Source organism: Oryzias latipes, chromosome 20 (genome assembly GCF_002234675.1).
Source record: "Oryzias latipes chromosome 20, ASM223467v1".
Taxonomy (NCBI): Eukaryota; Metazoa; Chordata; class Actinopteri; order Beloniformes; family Adrianichthyidae; genus Oryzias; species Oryzias latipes.
This window is the reverse complement of record NC_019878.2, coordinates 14,192,040-14,211,978: the sequence shown is the minus strand read 5'-3', so window position 1 is coordinate 14,211,978 and position 19,939 is coordinate 14,192,040. Positions and strand designations below refer to the sequence as shown.

Genomic DNA, 19,939 nt, shown 5'->3' with positions numbered 1-19,939 from the left:
TATTAAGGTTCAGTCCTTGGAAGACAAGACAGACAGCATTATGTGGGCTTCAATGGTCCTGCTTTCTCTGTAGAATAGTGGGCGATGAAGGTGTATCTTACTCAGAGATCTTCTATTGAACTCTTCTCCGGTGGCCACAACCTCCCTCACTTTAGCCTCCTGTCACATTTTGCTACATATCATACCAATCTTCTCAGTCCTGGTCAACAAGTTCAACACGAGTGCGTGTTTGACTGACTTACTATCAGGCCTCTGCGGGGCTGATGTGCAGAATCTGGAGTGATGAAGCAAGATAATTGGAACAACACCTAGGCAGTTGTACTTAAAGGACAAATATTGAAAACTACAGTATAAAGAGTAAAGAACATTTCACATAGCTTTCTATAGGATTAAATCAACCTATGACAAGATTTGCATATTTCAAACTTTAAAACCCATCTGACTCTGTCAAAGTCTGTCTCTCACTGATGTGAGTTTGTTTATGAACTGTTGTTGTTTACAGATCAGTCTCTGCTTAAAGGGATGTCATTTAGATGTTAAAGTAAATCATTCCAGTTTTCTTCCACCTTCATCTCCAGAGACAGGAAGTTGTAACACATTTACTTGAGAGAATTATTTCTGTTCTAAGGAAGTAAGAATAGGTTTACTTTGAGCTTTTATGAACTGGAAGAAGTTGAATACACTGAAGTGTAGCTCAGAGAAGTTAAGTCAACAGGAAATAGAAATAACTGTGACAAATGAACACCACAGGAGGTTGCTATTCAGTTATTTAAAATGGTTTGAAAGATGGCAAGGCATAAAAACGGAAATTAACATTTGTCATTACAAAGAAAAACAGCTTTATTACAGTTAACTGTGCTGGTAAATTAAAGGAAGAATAGTATTTTATTGTTTACAACTGCCTGATGATCTTTGCTTTTTTATAATGATGGCATGCATAGAGAAGTAATGCATAGAGCTAACATTTTTTTATACCCTATTCATTTAAAAGAAAAAAAAAGATCTTTGAATTTGTTATCTATAAAATTTAAAGTTTTATGACACTAATTGCAACCTGTCCTTATCCAAACGTTTGACATATTTAATACTTTGCTGCTGAAATGTCTGTGCCATTATGCTTTCATCCAAGAAGCTCTCTGACACCCTCAAAATAATTTTTAATGCCCATGGAGAAAGGATGGGAAAAGATGTGACAATTTTCAGATCAGTTGGTTTGATGTGAAGAACGTCTCCAAAAACACAAAATTTTCGGTTATAGAACAATAACTACAGAAAAGGTGACCTAATCTTATATGCAAAAACCAGCTGTTTGAAATTATTTGCACAGGACAGAATATTCATCCTGGTATATGTGTTTGATTCTAAGCAACATTTTACAGATTCAAAAAAAAAAAAAACTCACTTGAGTAGTGAAGCTTTGCAGTGGAAATGCTCCAGTTTTCTTTGTTGCCTCGGGTTCCGAGCCGCTTCTATTGGTTCAACCATGAATTTTGCAGTTTATCGAAGAGATCTTGAAGATGATGCCACAACATCTGTCTGTAGGTCGAACTCAAGCGGGTAGACGGCTCCTTAGCAGGATAATGAACCTCTCTGCACGCCCTCTGTGCACAAACACATCCACTGACAAATAACTCAAAACTTTAAAGGGTTAGGGAATGAACCAATCTGAATTGACATTGCATCCTGTGACACATGGAAGAACTCAAAAAGGTATCTGTGTGGGAAAAATCTTAATATGTGTGATGGTGTGTATTTTATGTTAAAAATATAATTACATTAGCAGATCTTACACTTAAAGTTATGCCAGAACTATCAAGGTATAAGGGGAATATCAGTTGTTTTTGCAAAATTCGATATGATTGTGTTTTAATTCAATACTGCGGCACAGTGAATCTTATTAAACATAGGTAATGTAAATATTTGTTGCAGCTTAAATACAGGTTACCTAAGTAATAATAATATAAAATTGGAATTTCAGCATCTGTGTGATTGACAGTCCTCAGTGTGTGACAGCACTTTTGCTCTGGAGTCCCTGTTAAAAGAGTTTAATGCTGTCAGCAACTTTGCTGCTTGGGGACTTAAAAAGAAATAACAGCTGAGAGCTGTAAATATTGTACCGGGTGGGATGAAAGTTTAGCCAGTCTTAAATTCATCTGCAAAGTCTTGGGAAATACTTCTATTCTGAGTTATCCATTAAGCTCACTTGATTTACATTTATTATTTTCACCTTCATTTTTGGAGACATAATTTTGTTTACTCTAAATTTAATAGAGTGCGTTCGTGCTTCCGTTAATGCAGATAAGCTTTTTTAGTTCGCTGTTCTTGATATGTCAATATAGCTTTGTGACATTAGATTTACTGTTCATACTTTTGTGTCTCGAGACAAAAGTTAAGTAGCTACTGCTTAATTTTAAAGGGAAACTCCTAATTCAAAAGATAAACTGCACTACTCATATTAATGCCAACATAAAGATATTAACAGAAGTATGTTGACATTTAAAGGTTTATTGAACTCGGTGAGCCTGAGAGCAATTTAATAAGTTTCATTGTACTTTTCTACCTGGTCTTTTTATGTGCTTGCATTAAACAACTATTTTTCCCTGTACACTATTGAGATGCATTTTACTACAGTTTAATAACAAAAGCTCCATTTGTCAGGAAATCTTAGCTTTATTTCCTTATAGTCTAGGCATTATTCATCTGGAACATTTATTCTTCTTATATTTATTGATTTACATGATGATTTCTCTTTGTTTTCAGATGTCTGTCATTTTTATAGTAAACCAAAGAGCAGCACCTGAGCCCTGCGGTACGTCTCTGTACCTTATTGAAATCTGTTTATCATTTCAGGTGGACACAATTGTGACTCTTGGAGGTTTGGCAGGAAGAATTGACCAGATCATGGCTTCTGTGGAAACCCTTCACCATGCTCTTTACATGACACAACTCCCAGTTTTGGTCATACAGGGAACAAGCTTGGCATATCTACTAAGACCTGTGAGTAAATAAAAAACTCAATAACTCAACTCCTCATTAGTGGCCGCAGATACATGTTCAGGAAAATGTTAGTTATTTCCCAACATGTGGAAATAATGGCACACAAAATATTGTAACCATATGATATTAGCTGAATTAAACTAATTTGTTTCTATCACCCTTTGACATTATCAAATTAGGGTTTAAAACAAAACAAAAAAACTGTTTTGATCCAAGGTCATTTCTGCTGGGACAATGTCTTGGAGGAGGTTAATGAACTTGTCTATTATGTAAAAGAATGTTATGAGCAATCCAAGAAGAGATTGATTGATTGATTGATTGATTGATTGATTGATTGATTGATTGATTGATTGATTGATTGATTGATTGATTGATTGATTGATTGATTGATTGATTGATTGATTGATTGGTTGATTTCAAGCATTGTAGTCAAAACAATAAAGAATTCACACAGATTTATTAAACTCATTACAGAAATGATGAAATGCATAGTTAAAAAAATGGGGGGGGGGAACAAAGACACACTTAAGTCACATTTGCTTAATTAAATATAGTGATCTTTAACTAAAGTCACGTAGAGCTTAATTTATGGCTTGAAAAGAAGAGATCTCTGATTGATGGGTTGCCATATTACCTGGTAAATGCGTTTTATCAAATTAAAACCATGAAAAGCAGATTAAGGCATCAAACATCAAAGAATGTCACATCTAACTCAATGGATTTCAGTGTAGTTCATTACTAAAATCATCAATGTTTTCAAGTAAAAACATTTGGATAAACCCCTGTAAAACTCAAAAACGTAAACAAAAACGGAAAATAAATTTAATTTCTAATAGTGTTAGTTTTGAAGTATTCTGAAGTATTCCAGCAGACCAGCACCTTCTTGTTTCTTTGCTAAACCCATATTTCCTTATCTCAGTTTTTCATTTCTTCTCTCACTTTGAACTGTTTTTTCCCCTTACTTTCACCTTGATTGGAGTGTTGAAGACTCTGTTCCTATAAAGTAATCACTTCAGGAGCACACACACTTCTCTGCTCTTATGATGCCCCAATTTGCTGCCGTGAATGTTGGAGTTTCTCTTTCAGAGCTGCCAGATTGTTTTTCCTCTATGCCAGCCACTTTCTCTTTGCACTCTGTTGATTGAGTTTACAAGTAAACGGAACGTCCTTCATTAAGAACACGTACTACCTTCTACCTATGGTGCGTCTTTTGCAAGGAACTGACTGTCACAGTCTTGACAACGCCTTGTTGTACCATAGGCACACCTCTCTCCTGCATCCTCTACATACATCTTGTCATTATTCCAAAAGCGTGCTGTCATTTGCTGCTTCATACTTCGACACCTCCAATTAATCTTACTTCAGTGAGGGTAAATTAAGCTCATTTGTCAATGCAGCTGCAATACGCCGGCGACTGATGAGCGCAGACACTTGTACATGAAGGTGAGTGCAACCTTCGAAAAGCCCGGTGCTGTTTGTGTAAGTTACATCTGTAATTAAAGTGTTGACAACTTTGGTGGATTTCACCACCACTTGTATTGCATCCAATCACAGGCTCTTTACCTATTTGTTTCAGGATTTATTGGCACAAACAGAGCATATGCTCTAGTGTAAACAGTCAGAGTTAACAAAATAAAACTAAAGCTCAAATAATCATCTTTTTCCGTAGATTTGTCAAAAGTGGCATTGGGAGATAGGTTAATCTAAAACAAGAGTCTCTCAAAATTTGCTTTAAGCCTTAAAGAATTAACATTTTAATTTTCCTTTAGACCTGCTCATTTTACTGAAATGAATAGGATATTTTTTCCTCATTTTGAATGAACTGTAGCGTGTCTAAATCTAAATAAGCTCTGATTAAATCAGCTGTTTGTTCTACTGCGTGTTTCTCGCATAAGATGTCAAAGCATTAATGTGGCATCTCGGGGAGATTCACAGAAGTCATGTATTTTCTATACCTGGCTCAGGGATCTGCATGACTCTCAAATCTCTTATTTAAATTTTTAGTAGAGACACTTTAAAGACTGCAGTTCTTTTGATTTAGAGTCCCCGCTCAACAAAAGAATGTTTTAATCAGTTTGAGTCCCTGGGAAGTGCTAAATTTACTCAATTTGAATCCTAAAAAAGACAGGAAAGGAACTGTAAGGAGTTCATCAACTTTTCATTTGCAAGCAACTCCAGAGGGTCAAAGAGACATCCCCGGGCTCTCTAGATGCTTTATTATAGCAGGGTTACAGAAATGGTAGCCACGGTTCCACCTAACATGCTTTGACACCTGTTTCACAGCAGCGCAAATCAATTCCCATTTAATTTAGATAATGAATTGGCCTAAACAAATTAGTTTTAAAAAATGATACAGATTAATTTCTGCAAAAGATTGGGTAAATAACATTTAAAAAAAACAATAGGTTGCAGAGGTTTTCCTAGCTAAACACCACATTGATGTGGAATTGATTCAAAAATGCATGTTAGGCTATTAAATTATTCTTAACTGACTGCATAGTCATTCGCATTTGGGGTCCTTGTCACCTGTTGACATCTGAAATAGACTTAATAACCAGGAAATCGTTGTTCTTCACTCCTACAGTTTAAACATTTTTAGTAACTTCAATAATTTCATCTTTTTAGCACAAGCAATGCTAAATTTACAGAGACTAAGAAACTAAATTGCTGCACTGTGGTTTCCTTTGATCTGACCTTGATTTAAATAACTCAGAAGAAAAGGGAGGTTTAAAAAGTTCATTCTTTTTCTTCCTGTTTTTAAATGTGCAATAATTCAATTCAGTTTCATTTCAATTATATTTATATAGCCCAATATTACAACAATAGTTGGCTCAATGGGCTTCATACTGGTAATTGGATAGGAACATGAAATCAAGAAGTCATAGAATTCAATAGGTAATGGCTAAACTTAACTAAACAGACTAAGCTAAACTGGGCATCCCTTCCCTTAGATCCTCCTTCTTGGTAAGTAAAACCCTAAAAAAAACAGATTCCAGGAAATAAAGAAGAAAACTCAGGGATGTCAACAAGAAGGAGGGATCCTCTCCCAGGACAGACAGGCGATGTACCAGGACTGTTAAATAGGAGTTAGCTTATCTAACTCTACAACTACATGTTTGAATAGTACAGCAGATGAGCTTCATCAGGATGGAACTTGGGGATGGCTGGGGGTGTGAGACGAGAGGCGAGGTTCACGGCCAGGACAGGAGCAAAGACGAAACAACTGGAATCTGGAATCACTCCCACTCCCTTCCGGGGGAGCGGCAGGGACACCACATGAATGCCATGCACCAAACATGGCGTAAATGGCGTATACTTATATAGCGCCTTTCTTCCTACAAGGACAAAGCGCTTTACAGTCACAGACCCATTCACCCAGTCACACACACATTCACACACACAGTCACACACTGGTGGTCGCTCCGCTGCCAAACACAGGCGCCCGCCTACCACCAGAGGCAAGGTGGGGTTCAGTGTCTTGCCCAAGGACACTTCGACTCATGGGCGTGCAAGGCGGGAATCGAACCTGCAACCTTACGATCATGGGACGACCGCCCTACCGCTGCACCACGGCCGCCCAAACAGAGGCTTTGAGTACTAAATGATAAATAAATGATCAAGAATGGAAAAATTAAATATGCTGTATGTTTTCACTGTCTTTTGTATAGATGGGTTGTTTTGTTTGACAGTAAAGAATCCATTTTGTAATGCATTTAAACGTTTGCTCATCTAAAATCATTGAGTGTGCATTTCGTCCTTGATATTGTGTTAACTTGTACCTAAATGCTTGAGACCAGCAAACTGATAGCAAATATTTTTAACTCTAGCTAAAGAATAAATAATAAATGGATGCTGATTTGCATTCATGCCTATAATAGATCTTAAAGTGTACTTTTTTTCTTTATTTTTCTATTTTCCTTGTTTTTTGTTTTCTGTTTTTGTTAAACATTTATGGCTACATAAATGCACATTACCATGACTGGCAACTTGCTGCAAATCCGTAAAATGTTAATTCTACTGAATAAAATAAAAATGGTAAAATTTCTATAACTTTACAGTGTTTAAAAGGTATGCGTTTTGTAAAGCTTTATTTTTTTATATATGGTAGCAAAAAGCAAATTAAAGACATTTTTATATTTCATGGTTTGTACTTTTGTTTTTGTTTTCTTTTTAGTTTGACATTAGAAGGATAAACTACTATTCAAAAGTATAGAACACAACACAAGACCTAAATGTTACCCAGTATTTATCTGTCAGGATGTTTCTAGCTCAATATTGGGATGCATCTTGTGGATATCTGCATTAGTCGGCATAGCAGATGGCACTGATGCTCTTTCCAGGTTATTTGCGGCCACAATGGTTCCCAAGTTAAGATTTTCAAGATTTCTTTTTGTTTTCTTTTCTTTTCTTTTTTCAGTGTATTGTGAAATAGGGAAATTGTGCCTTGGCCTTTTTTTGGTCAAAACAATGTCATTTATCTCTTCTGGTGTTAGCAGATTAAAGTAATTTTGTAGCTTAATGCATCAGATACTTGCTTTTGCTTTTTGTTTCCTAGGCCTAGTTTCTCCGAAGCAAATGTGGCATTTCAGAAGCTTGTTAGTATTTGCTTTCTGTGTAGATCATTTCTTGATATATGGCATCTTCCTCCAGAGAGATTTGCTCATCTGCCTTTCAGACACCACCGGGAATCATGCATACTTGCAGCTATTTATTATATTGTTACTTCTATTCTTTTTAAGACACTGGAATATGTGACAATATACTCTTAATATGTGATATTTTTAACAGTGTTTTTGCATTAAACCCGGTTGTCAGTGTAGCTCTTTGTGTCAGAACAAAAATTCCTTCGACTTTCTGTCACACACACTACAGTGGACTATAATTCAAGACAACAGGTTTTATTTATTTATTTATTTTTGTTTTGTTAGAGCAGGGTCCTGAAAATGGGCTGGTGTTTTGACAAGAGCAATAATTTAATCAAATGAGCCTTGTTCCCTGTTTGCAGAGGCTCAGTTTCTTCACCGAGGACAGAAAAAGTTTAAGACTCCTTGCTTAAACTTTTATTTCTGCACTCTTTCCCATTCATTTATCACACCACTTTCACACGAGCACACCCTCACTAATCCATTCACACCTTCATCCTTTGTGCCAGCAGGGCAGCCACAGACTGGCAGTGAACACAGGTCTTGAAGGAGACTGGTGTGGCCTCATTCCGGTGGGTGGTCCCTGCCAAACAGTCACCACGGGGCTCAAATGGAACCTGAGTAAGTCCCTTCACAGCCAGTTATTAGTCTCCAGCTTCTTTTGCTACACTTCTTTTGCAGACTCATTATACATAATCTTACAGTATCTAGAGATGCAGTGAGGTGTTACAAGTCTGATATTCTCGCAGAGGTTTGAAGACCGCAGTGATTTTATTACCTTAGTGAAGCATTTCAACTGCTTTAACAAATGTTTCCCAATGAAATCCAAAAAAATTGAGTATTATTTGTTGAAGATACATTACATACCCCAAGGAGCTCCCCGTATTCTTAAGCGTTATGAGGTAATCCTATCGGACGCTAATCTGAGGGCCCCTGAGGTTTCACCCTACTTTAGCCCATAAGGCCAGCTGTGCTCTTAATGAGTTGGCACAGACCAGGCTGCCACCCACACGCAGCAAACCTGGACCTTCTGTCAGTGGAACTGTATAATGTGTGGATGTCTCCTGTCAGTTTCTGCATGTTCCTTGGAATCTGTGCGCCTGAGCGAGCACAAGCACGCTTGTTTGATCATGTTGTTGTGTGTGTTTAATGACGCGCATGTCCGTGCACTTCCAACTCTGCTGATCAGCTTGTTGTTTGTGTATGTGTTGAGATAAAATGTGTTGTATAGTATGTTTACTTTCCCCACCTGTGCTATGGCCTTGTGAATAGTAATGAGTGGGACTGAACACACGAGAATCTTATGGAGATTAGCCAGTGATAACAAGATGCATAATTAACCACATGCATATTTAGTTGGCTTGGAGTAATGATTTCCCTCTGGGTTGAAGGAAGGACCAGAATCTGAAACAAAAAATGAGGAATATCTCTTTTTCTTCTCTCATATCTGACTTCTGCACGCACAGTATCTGTTTTGGTGTAACTATAGTGCCAAACCACCTTCTACTAGTTTTTGTGTTAGCTTTGATTGTTTAAATTCGAATATGTGCAGCAATTTAAATCCAACTTACTTGAAAAAGTCAGAGCAGAGCCATTCAAGTGACACTAAAGCTTTTTAGAAGTTCATTGAAATGATACCCTTCACTTGGGTTTCAAAGCTTTTCTGAAGCCTATATCTTTTTCTATAGAAAAAGTTGTAGGCTGTGGACCAATGCAGCGACTTTCTGGCCCAGAAGACACCTTTTCATTTCTTGCTTCCAGAGGTTGTATTCAATTCTGCTTTCAAATAGGGATATTCTGTTGAAATTGACAATGTTTAAATCTAAGCTTCAATTTTAAAGGAAGTTGTTGAGCTGGCCTGGTTTTGTTTTTTCCAAATTTTGTAACTGCTAAGTTTAACAACTGAGATGGAAAATGAAAGTTAGATTTATCTTAAATGCTTTGATAGACTGGTATTTGATTAGATCCCATTCGATTCTATTTGATTCAATGTATCTGTTCTATTATTACATTGTACAAGGCAATGAAATGCATTACTGGTCTAACCAGAGTGCATTAGCAGTAATGTGCGTTCTATAGTTGTTAAAAAAAAGTACAATACATACAGTAGATGTGACATTGAATAATAAGAACATGATATACAAATTGTTGTCAATATACAAAGTTATTTACACAATGTACATGTAGGGTTCGAATCCGGGCTGCTCCCTGTTCCCTTCTCTACTTCTGTGCCGGTCCCATGCCCGGTTGCTTTGACAAGGTTGCGTCAGGAAGGGCATCCGGCGTAAAACATTGCCAAGTTTACCATGCGACTTGTTCGCTGTGGCGACCCCTGATGGGAAACAGCCGAAAGAGAAAGAAGACATGTATGAATTTACAGATAAAGTTTACCAAAAAAAAGGTATATTTACAGTTTGTGTATGAGCAAATCTGCTACAATGGATAAATAATATACATGATACAGGACTGTGTGAATGGAGCAGAGAATCGGAGTGGGGGAGAGTTAACTAAGGAGAAAAAACAAGAAATCAATATATTTTTCTAAGACAATTGTTTATGTTCCCCAAACAATAGTAAATATACATTTTGCAAATATGCAAACACTTACCTGTCTTTACAGTGTGAGTGGGAAAAATATTTAGTGATGTCAGTTCCAGGGTACTTAGAAAGTTGGACTAAACCAGGGGTGTCAAACTCTTTTTCACTGAGGGCCACATCAGCATAGTGGCTGTCTTCGAAGAGCCAGGTATAACTTATACATGTAACTAAATGTAATGAATTCATGTTAAATACTGTTAAATAATTCATTATTTATTTATATAACTGTTTTACATGACAATTGCAGTTGCATAGAAAACATGTGTTTGCTTGTTACTCTCGCAAAAATCCATTTAAATTTGATTCTGTCAGGTTAGGTGATATTGACAGTGTTTAAGTCCAAATGTATAGTTGCCCAATTCGATATTTCAAGTCTGATTCCCCCTAGATATGAATAGATACACACCATTTTTTTATTTTTATTTTAAGAAATCAAAAGCTTTTATGCTCTCGTGGGCCACATAAAAGGACATGGAGGGCCACATTTGGCCCCCGGGCCTTGAGTTTGACACATTTGAACTAAACCATTGTTAATAAACTGGGGAGGATTGATAAGCTGTAACATGGTTGAACAAAACTGAGGGACGTGATAAAATGGTGCCATTTTATAAATAATCAATGTATTTTTCTCATATTACTTTTATTTGGGTAAAAGTAGAAAGATAAATTATCACATTTAAAAATAAAATTAAAAAAAACTTTTAGTTTCTGGCTATTATTTATTTTATATTCAATAACAAAAATAGCTTTGGTCAGTGGTGACAAGCTCATAATTTTTACAACATGTGTGTGGATGCAATAATGCAGAGTTCCAATGATCTTTCCATTTCACAGGAAAAAATACTTCATGTGTAAAATGAGAATTTACCACTATTTAAGAGCCATATTCAGCCACCAACAGACTGACTGAGAGAATGACGGTACAAGGAGCAGGTGTGTCAGAAAAACCAGGTTAGGGCTGAACAAAGCAGAAAGTCAACTAAAAACTATAGAAATACTATAAACGACATCAAAACCCAGAATAAACCTCAAACTAGGGTATATAACAAACAAATGAAACAACAACAAAAAAGAACACAGTTTATACATTTTTTTCAAAACTGTATTAGTAAAGGGCAGGCTTAGACACAAACTATTCTAAATGAAGCGAGAAACATATCTTAGTCTTTAATTGTTTCAGACACAATGGGATAATCCAGGTCACAAATGTCTGGCCTGAACAAATCTACTGTGAAATCTCTGTGTCAGTATCCTGATGAGGTGTATTTTCCATATGTTTAAATAAGGTTTTAATTTCTTTTAGCTATGTACAATAAGCTTAATGTCATGGGTTGTTAAGATTAATGAGCTGGTGCGTAGGATGGGTATTAATGGGGAAGAAACCAACAAAACGACATCTATGCTATCTAATTCTGATTTCTCTTGATGCAATGTATCAGTGGAGATTACATAATTACACTTCCAACACTCTGACCACACGTAGCATTCTCTATCCCCTCATGTGTGAATTTAATTACTAAAAACAGAACTTTAATTAGATGTCATATTAAGGAAAGGTTTTTGCTCTTTTAGGCTTGTACTGCAATTGTGTGGAAAGCATTTGTTTTTTGTATACCTATACTACCCATTTCTTGTGATGCTACACAGCTTTATTGGACAATTGGCAGAACTGCTAATCAAATTGAATGTACTTCCACTTTCCTGAATATTTCAAGTCTTGCAGCTTTGCCGATCACATTAGATGTCTCAACTGAGTGCTCAACAAAGGGGAAATCTTGCGACTTTCTTCTTGGCGCAGGTTCAAAAATAAATAAAAGTGTAGTTAGAGCAGTTCACCCAGTTAACCGGTCATGTCTAAGGATTGGTAACATTATATCAGAGCTTCATATGGGCCCACGATGAACTACTAGATCCAAGATTACTGAAACATCACTTGATATTTCATATTTCTATTCATCATTTGTAATGTTTTTATGTTGAAAAGAGCTGTCTTTTATCTGTATGTTAGACTATGCTTTACCCTGTAACAAATGGTTTACCCACTGTATTTAGGCGGGTAAAGAAACAAACTGCATTCATGCATTACATTGATTATTGCCTAAAAGAGAATGGAATGAAAGAAGTTGGATCCACTGCCAGAACAGGCTTTTTTCTAACACTTTTTGTGGCGAAGTTCAGCTTCATCTGCACTATTCTATGTATTATTTCTTTAATGGAGTGAACTTTCATTTGGACATCGCTGGCCAAAGTGACAGGAGTCACCCCCACCATGACCTAGGTAACTAAAGCAAAGAGAGGAGAGTTGCCATCTGTCAAGCTCTCTTTTTTTTTAGTTTTAGTGCTGCAGGAGATCTGTCCTCTGGAGGAAAAAAGAAGGGATGTTAAAAAGAAGGATCCTGACAGAATTTAGGGATTCATTAGGCTGTCCATGCTTGTAGTCTGTGTCAAGCACGGGTGCTCTCATGACTGGATCCCTGTGAGGTATTTAACTCTAAAGGGCCAGACCAGTCTACTGATACTTCTCTTGTTACTGCAAAAAAAAAAAAAAAACATTAATAGTAAAGGCTTCAGGAAGGGATATTTACTGAATGTGACAAAAATATGTTGTAAATCTTTCAATGTATGTGGATCATAAAAGAAGGCAGAAAATCCCGGTTGTGTGCAGACAGTTCAGGAGTGCCATAAGCTTGCTGTGCAGTGAGGAAACCAAGACAGAATCAGAGCATTCATCTCTAGGATAACAGATGCAAAGGAGAAAGCCTCTCTGTAGTGGCTGCTGCTTAATGACCCATCTGCATTGCGGAAATGACACAAAAAAAAAGGTGAGTGCTGCTAAATAATGATACAACTGCAGTAAAGAAACAATTTTACAGTGTTGTAACTTCTGTAATTATTGTGTGTTACGTACATTGATTAGAAAGATAGATGGGAGTCAATTAGCAGGGATCTAGCATTTGTTATTTTTGCTTTCACTGACACTGCTATAATTGAAACTGTCAAATTTCCCACCCTTTTTTTTTTTTTTTTACCACTGTCCAACTTAGTCTCTTCTCGTCCTCTTCTCAAATTCTTACTAACATTTTTCCCTCATTAAGGGACACGGTGACAGTTTAAATGCTCATCACATTCTGCACTGTATTATTTTTCAATTATCAATGATACTTCCCCTCTAGGAAATATCATCTCTATATGTCCATAATGCAGTAAACTGTTGTACTGTTGGCTGATCTATTCATCATTCATATTCTTGTATTTTGACTTCTGCATACTAAGATGGTCTCTGGGATTCATGTGCTAGCTTCAGGCGATGTCACATAATGACTTTGTTTCTATTTTTAAAAATCATGCTTGTGTTATACCAAGTTATTTTAGTCCTCTATATATTTTTTTATGGAATGAAAGTAGTCTGCAGTATGCTAGTTTTATGTGTTCTGGCCAAGCAGAAGACTATGTCATAATAAAAGACAGAAAAAGCACACAAAAATCTTTTTTTCTTCTTCTTTGTTTCATCCTTTGAATTCAGTGTTGCAACTGAAGCCTTATGACATGTGTAGTCTTTTTTGTTTTTTGCTGTTGCCTTTACAAGCTTAAAAGTGTGGGCATTAGAGTATTTTTTCCATTTGGTTTCCATCCATCCATCCATCCATCCATCCACCTAACTCACTGTATTCCCCTTTGGGGTCACAGGGTGGCTTGTAGCATAACCAGGTTCTGTTGGGGGAAGGTGGAGGACACCGTAGACACTTTCACCAGTCCTTTACAGAGCAGATTTAATCTCAATCTACAATTTATGATAATTCAGGTCATTTTATTCCAGCATCCAGATTACCATGGACAATTTATGCATTTAGATTGACTGAGAATCGACTCAGGACCACAGGATTCAGTAAAGTCATGATGGTTATGCACATTTGGAAGGCTCCAAGTATAAATTGATCCGCACCAATGGGGATTTACCTTTTACTGAAGACTTTTTAGTCAAGATTTATAGGGAGGAAAGACAGAAAACCAATTAAATTAAGTTTGTGTTTTTCTGCTTGTGGTAAATTTGATTGAGAATAGATTTACTGTGTGGATCTAAAACTAAAAGTTATTGAAATAATATCGTTTTAGAGGTGCAAATTTAAAAAATCACGTTCTTACTGTTTTTTTAATCAGTCTTTTAAAAAATTGTTATTTTGCCACACATTTGTGTTTTTAGTACTTTATATTTCTAGAAAGAAATGATTTTGGTGAACTGAATTTACCTTATAAATATGTACATCTAGTAGATAAAGAGAGTGAAAATGACTCCTGACTATAGCCGTAAAAATGATGTAGCTGATAGTAGTTGGTAATCCAGTATTGCACCCTCAGCAAAGGCCATGCAACAACCCAATTTCATTCATAAAAATGCAGCTTCCAGAGCGTCCGGAAGGGAAATCTAAAAAGGATGTGGCAGCGTGCGAGACAAACGGTGAGGTGATGGCATAGCAGCAGCTGAGTCAGAGGAAATATGTCAAGATAAAAGAAGGATTTGGGCAAAGACGTCGGAGCAGGGAGAGGAAAAAAAAGGCTGTGATGGGATGACATATGAGAGGGAGAGAATGAGACCTGCCAGGTGTCTTATTCATTTGATGTTTCCGGATGCTAACACAGCAGGAGATGACAGATTATCGAAGCTATTGCAAAGCCTGTTGAGGTTGTAAACTGGAGCACAGACAAATTCAATTGTAGCTGTAATTATGTCAGTGTGAAATAAAGTTTTTTTTCTTCTTTTTGAACGTCACTATTTTATATCCTCTTTCTAATCCCTCACCTCTGTTCCTCTGTGCTCATTATTTTTACTGATCCATCATTTGGTATTAGATTACAGTAGCTGTTACAGGGAAAGTGATTTTGCAGTTGAAAAGACTTATACAGCAGAGTTCATTTTCTTCTTGGCTTAAAGTGCCCATCTATTTCTGTACAGTTATGTGAACAGATTTTATTTGGGTTTTTTAATCTTTAAACAAGATACGTTGCAAACCTTTGATGAAAAATGTGCTTTTCACATTGAATCTACAACTGTTTTATGCACAATTTTCCAAAACTCAAAATCTTTGCCTAATTTCTGGTAAGATTAACTTCATATACTTAATGTAACTAACAATCACTGCAATTTAGTCAAACATAGTTGGTATGTACCATTGACTGTATAAGAGAACTGGACCAAGTGAGAGTGACGTCACCGATAGAAAATGGCTTACTTCTGGCTCCAAGCAAATGAAGTCAATTCATTCAAATGGACCATGTTGGACACTAACTTAGGGCGTTCATTAACTGTGGTTGGTCCTAGTGGGTCTGAGTCACCATTTCTATAACAACCACTGTGACCTTTTTAATAATCCACACCCCTCCCACTGATAGCAGGCTTGTGACAATCTGTCAATCAAAACATTTGAACTTTCAATGTGGGACCCTAGATTTTTTTTTGAGTCATCTGATTGGTCAGCTTATAACTTAAATAATTTGCAATAGAGAAAAAAAAAGAAAAATAATTGGGGTTAGCAAGAACATGTTAAAAAAGACCAATAATGGTGATACTGACGAATAGAATGACTGAGTAATAGCTGGTTATTTCTACTTGGAATGCAATGGGGGTGGGGTCACTCAATCCAGTCAATGGTACGTACTTCGAAGAAAATAGTTCTTGAAAGTGCTGGGAGCTGATAAGCTAATTAGATTACATTACATCTTGGCTACTTTCATGTTTTGAAGGATATTAAATCTCTACATGCCTTTTTGTGACTACCACTGTTGCCCCCATCCCCCACTTTCAAATGAGACAAATGAGACGATTACTTCTGGTCAAGGATGGTTTCTTCTCAGTGCTGCCTCTGCTGCCCTGGTTTGACTATGGCAGCACTTTTCTTCTGGCCTGTGACATCTGCCTTGATACGCTTCAGGGACTGTTTTTGGCTTTGGCTCATCTGCTGTGGTCTACAGCCCTCTCCAGGCTTTATCTAATGGGGTAAACCTGGAAAAGAGGGAGAGACACTCTCCCTTTGACTCTGATGCTTCTCTGTTTTACCTCTACTTGTACGTTTTAGTGAATTTTATTCAATTACCGGGAACAAAGTGGAACTCAGAGGTTATGCTGAGGAGTATTCTTTTGTGTATTTGTTGTTTGTTTTATCTGAAAATCTAGGACAGGATGCTTAGTTGTTTTGGACAAACTCTTTTTCTGCCACTGACAGAGAGGTTTGTGGTTGTGGTTTGTTTTTGGGTCTTACATGCTTATTGCTTCTACAGAGTTTAGTCCCGGAGACGTGTTCAGTAGACTTGAAAAAACAGACACAGAATTTGAAATTTTGTCAAGTGCTTTGTTGTTAACGTACAACGATTCATGCAAATATTCCAAGCAACCTCCAAAGTTTCAAAAAGAATTGGAAAATTTCTATAGAAAACAGCTCAGTTGTCAGTAGAAGCTGAGAATGTGAGAGGTGTTTAACCTATAAAGGGTTAAGCCAGGGGTCGGGAACCTTTTTGGCCAAGAGAGCCATAAATGCCACATATTTTGAAATGTAATTTCGAAAGAGCCATACAATAATGTAGTGTCCCTTCCCCACACTGAGGCACGGAGACTTAACCTCTTTTAAAGTTCTTTATTCCGATTACTGCAGACCGCAACAAACGCCGTTCAATTAATTCAGCAACTCCTGAATCTCTCCCGCCGACACGAGAGCGCTTCTCCCAACTTTATATTCCCCTGCTCCCGCTGCAGCCCTCCCATTTCCCTTATTCGGCCCATAGCTGAACCCCATTGGTCCAAACTACCTAACAACCACCTGAGCGACAGAACTGAGAGCCAATCAGATCTCTGCTTGACGCGTTCAATGAACTCCAGAACTTTTAACGCTGCCCAACAGCCAAGTCCAACTCAGTCCGCGACAATTTGTTTAAAACTAAATATACAAATGAATGTGTGCATTTGATTTAATTTCAACATTTTTAAAGTACAATAAGTCTGTGGATTCTTTTTTAATAACATTGTTATTCTGTTGCTAATAAATGATGAGTATTTCTCGTGGTAGTTTTGCTGATGGTCTAGTCTGGTTGATTATACGTGGTGAGTTTCTGCTTCGTTCAGGCGTTGAGACTTTAAACGTCATCGTAGGTCTGAATGTTCTGTAGATGTGACAAAGACTGATCACATGCAGACGGGGAGCCAAACACACACTCACACGCTGCAGTGAGTGACGGGCAGCGGGTTTTACGTTTTTACAATCCCTGCGCGATTCACCTGCTGTCCCCACAACACCTCAGCCCCACCCTCTGCTTTCTCCCTCACACATCCCGTCCCCGCATCTGCGCGCTCTTTCTCAGAGACGGGAGGGCGCAGTTTTAGGCACGGCAATTCACAGGTTTACGGCTGGTACAAACTCTGTGAAATAATAGATAATAGTAACTGATAGCGCTGGCGCAGATTTCTCTCTCTAAGCACTGCTACTACTGCGCGCCTCTGGCATCGCATCGCGTCCGAGAAGGACTGGTCTAATGAAAAAAAAAACTATAATTAAAGATTTGTCTGCGAGCCACATGTGACCATCAAAAGAGCCATATATGGCTCGCGAGCCATAGGTTCCCGACCCCTGGGTTAAGCTGTTCAGGTTTGGCAAGTTTACCCACATGTTTTGATTCATTTCTTAATTGTATATGCGAGGGTAAGCACGGTGTATTACTGCTTTAGCCAAAGGAATAAAATAAGGAAAAAGGCAGATAAGTGACAAAAAGTGAAAATGAATTTATTCCAGAATAGATTTTTTAAAAAGTGAAAAACGTCTGTTTTTTTTTCCAACTTTAATTAAAGTCCTGATTCTCATGTTTTTCTTTAAAATATTCAATTTTTTATTTTCCTTCACAGAAATGTTGCTTAAAAAATTTGTTTTTGTATGATTCTACTGGAATTTTAAACCATTTCAATTTCTGTGATCTTAAAGAAATGTCACATTAACCCTCATCCGTACACGTGCCAAGACTGACTAATCTGTACACGTGGGGTCCATATGGACCCCAACACTTTATTGTGAGCTTTGTTGCTGTCATCGATGCAAGGTTGGTTCAAATTTGTTTTGATGGTGTAACTGGCTAAATTTGTTAATAGCAGAAGGCAAAAAATATAATCAAACAGTTTTTGTAGTTTCATTTCAAAAAAACAGGTTAAAAAAAATAATGATAATAATCAACTTTTTTATTTTTTGAGGGAATTTCAACAAAAAAACTTTCTATGGATGTTTTTCCAGTGTCAGAAAAAATCTGTGGTTATCCAATTTAGGAAATTGAAAGGAAAAAGCCATCCAGGCGCACAATTTTTAGTCTGATTGAGAGTTCTCCAAGTCTTCACTTGGTCAGGATGGGCAGCATTCCACTCAGCAAATACGCGACTAGCTTCTCTGTTTGTCTCCCTCATGATAATGTCTAAGATTTCATTAGTCAGGAATAATCCAAAGGCATTTTTGATGTTGTCCACTCTTTCCCCTGCTGTTACACCGACATGGTGGTGTATAACATCTTGGGGACCTCTTCTGTAGATTGCTGGTGGGGTGATGTTCCAAGCTTTGCTATTTCTGTCATTAATCATTTGAGGTCTCTTTCTCTATACTCCCTGTGCTCTTCATCTCTCACTGGTACAATATTTACCGTCTGTTGTTGAAGACCTGTCCTGCCTACATTCTGCTATTCAACCTGGTCTTTAGCATCAACATCACTTCCCTCCAAGTCTGAACCAGACACATGATCTTCAATTTCAGAATTGTGATCAGAACCAGGTATATAATCATTGTCATCTTCATGATCAGAATTGTCTAAATCTGAAGGTTCCGAGTCACTTTGAAGGATTCTCTCTAAAGCCTGAATTGCAGAATATCTTGCTTGGTTCCTTGCTATGTTTCATTTAGAACCAGAACAAAAAAAATACATGGGAAGGAAATCTATCAACTGGCAATCAGTGCATCAATGTAAAAAAACATGTCTGAGAAAAAAAACTAAAAAAGTTGACAAAAGTGAGAAATATAACATCCAGAAATATAAGATTATTTAGCAGTTTGGATGGGGTCCGCTTGGACCCCAAATAAAAAAATTGTAATAAAATAATAATGAAACACAGGAAAGCAATAGTATTTGGTATGCAGGATGACAACTTGATGTGTGACAACTACCTAAAATACAAGAGAAAAATATTTACATACACATCAAAAAAATGCAAACAATGTAGTGCTGGGGTCTGCTTGGACCCCAGGTGTACTGTTTAGGGTTAAAAGCTTTTTTGTCACCTGTTTGCTGTTTATTTTTCTTTTGTGTTTACATTGGGCTCACAGGAAGGGGATTCTTCTTCTTTTTCTTTTCCAACTGTTTTACTAGCACATGTCTGCCATCTACAGTTGGAAGAGGCTTGGTGCGAAATATTGAAGGGGTGCAAATCTCGCTAATCTTGTACCAGGCTTTGTCTTTCACAGCTCTATTCAGATATGAAAGCTTTCACGTCGTATAATTCCGGCTGGGCACAACCGCAATTATTATTTCCTCCTCCATGATCAATTTTCAAATGATTGGCACTTCCATGAAAAAGAGGTGGACGCCATCCATCCGTCATTACCAACTACGACTCCCTGATTAGTCAAACTTCGACCTGGTATAACTCAACAAGAGTCTAATGGCCGTACGTTTTGTATTTTGAGCCC

General features: G+C 37.3%; 1 protein-coding gene across 3 annotated transcripts in view; it reads left to right on the top strand.

The window, feature by feature from the left end:
- tpk1 (thiamin pyrophosphokinase 1) overlaps nucleotides 1–19,939 on the top strand; it is a 70,660-nt gene that overhangs the window by 37,588 nt on the left and 13,133 nt on the right. For 2 of the 3 annotated variants that reach the window (XM_011488835.3, XM_011488836.3), the window contains exons 7-8: nucleotides 2,851–2,997; nucleotides 8,150–8,261. In XM_011488835.3, the coding sequence (XP_011487137.1) occupies nucleotides 2,851–2,997; nucleotides 8,150–8,261 (259 nt within the window). The remainder of the gene's footprint in view (nucleotides 1–2,850; nucleotides 2,998–8,149; nucleotides 8,262–19,939) is intronic. The other variant, XM_004080990.4, reaches the window with a different exon arrangement.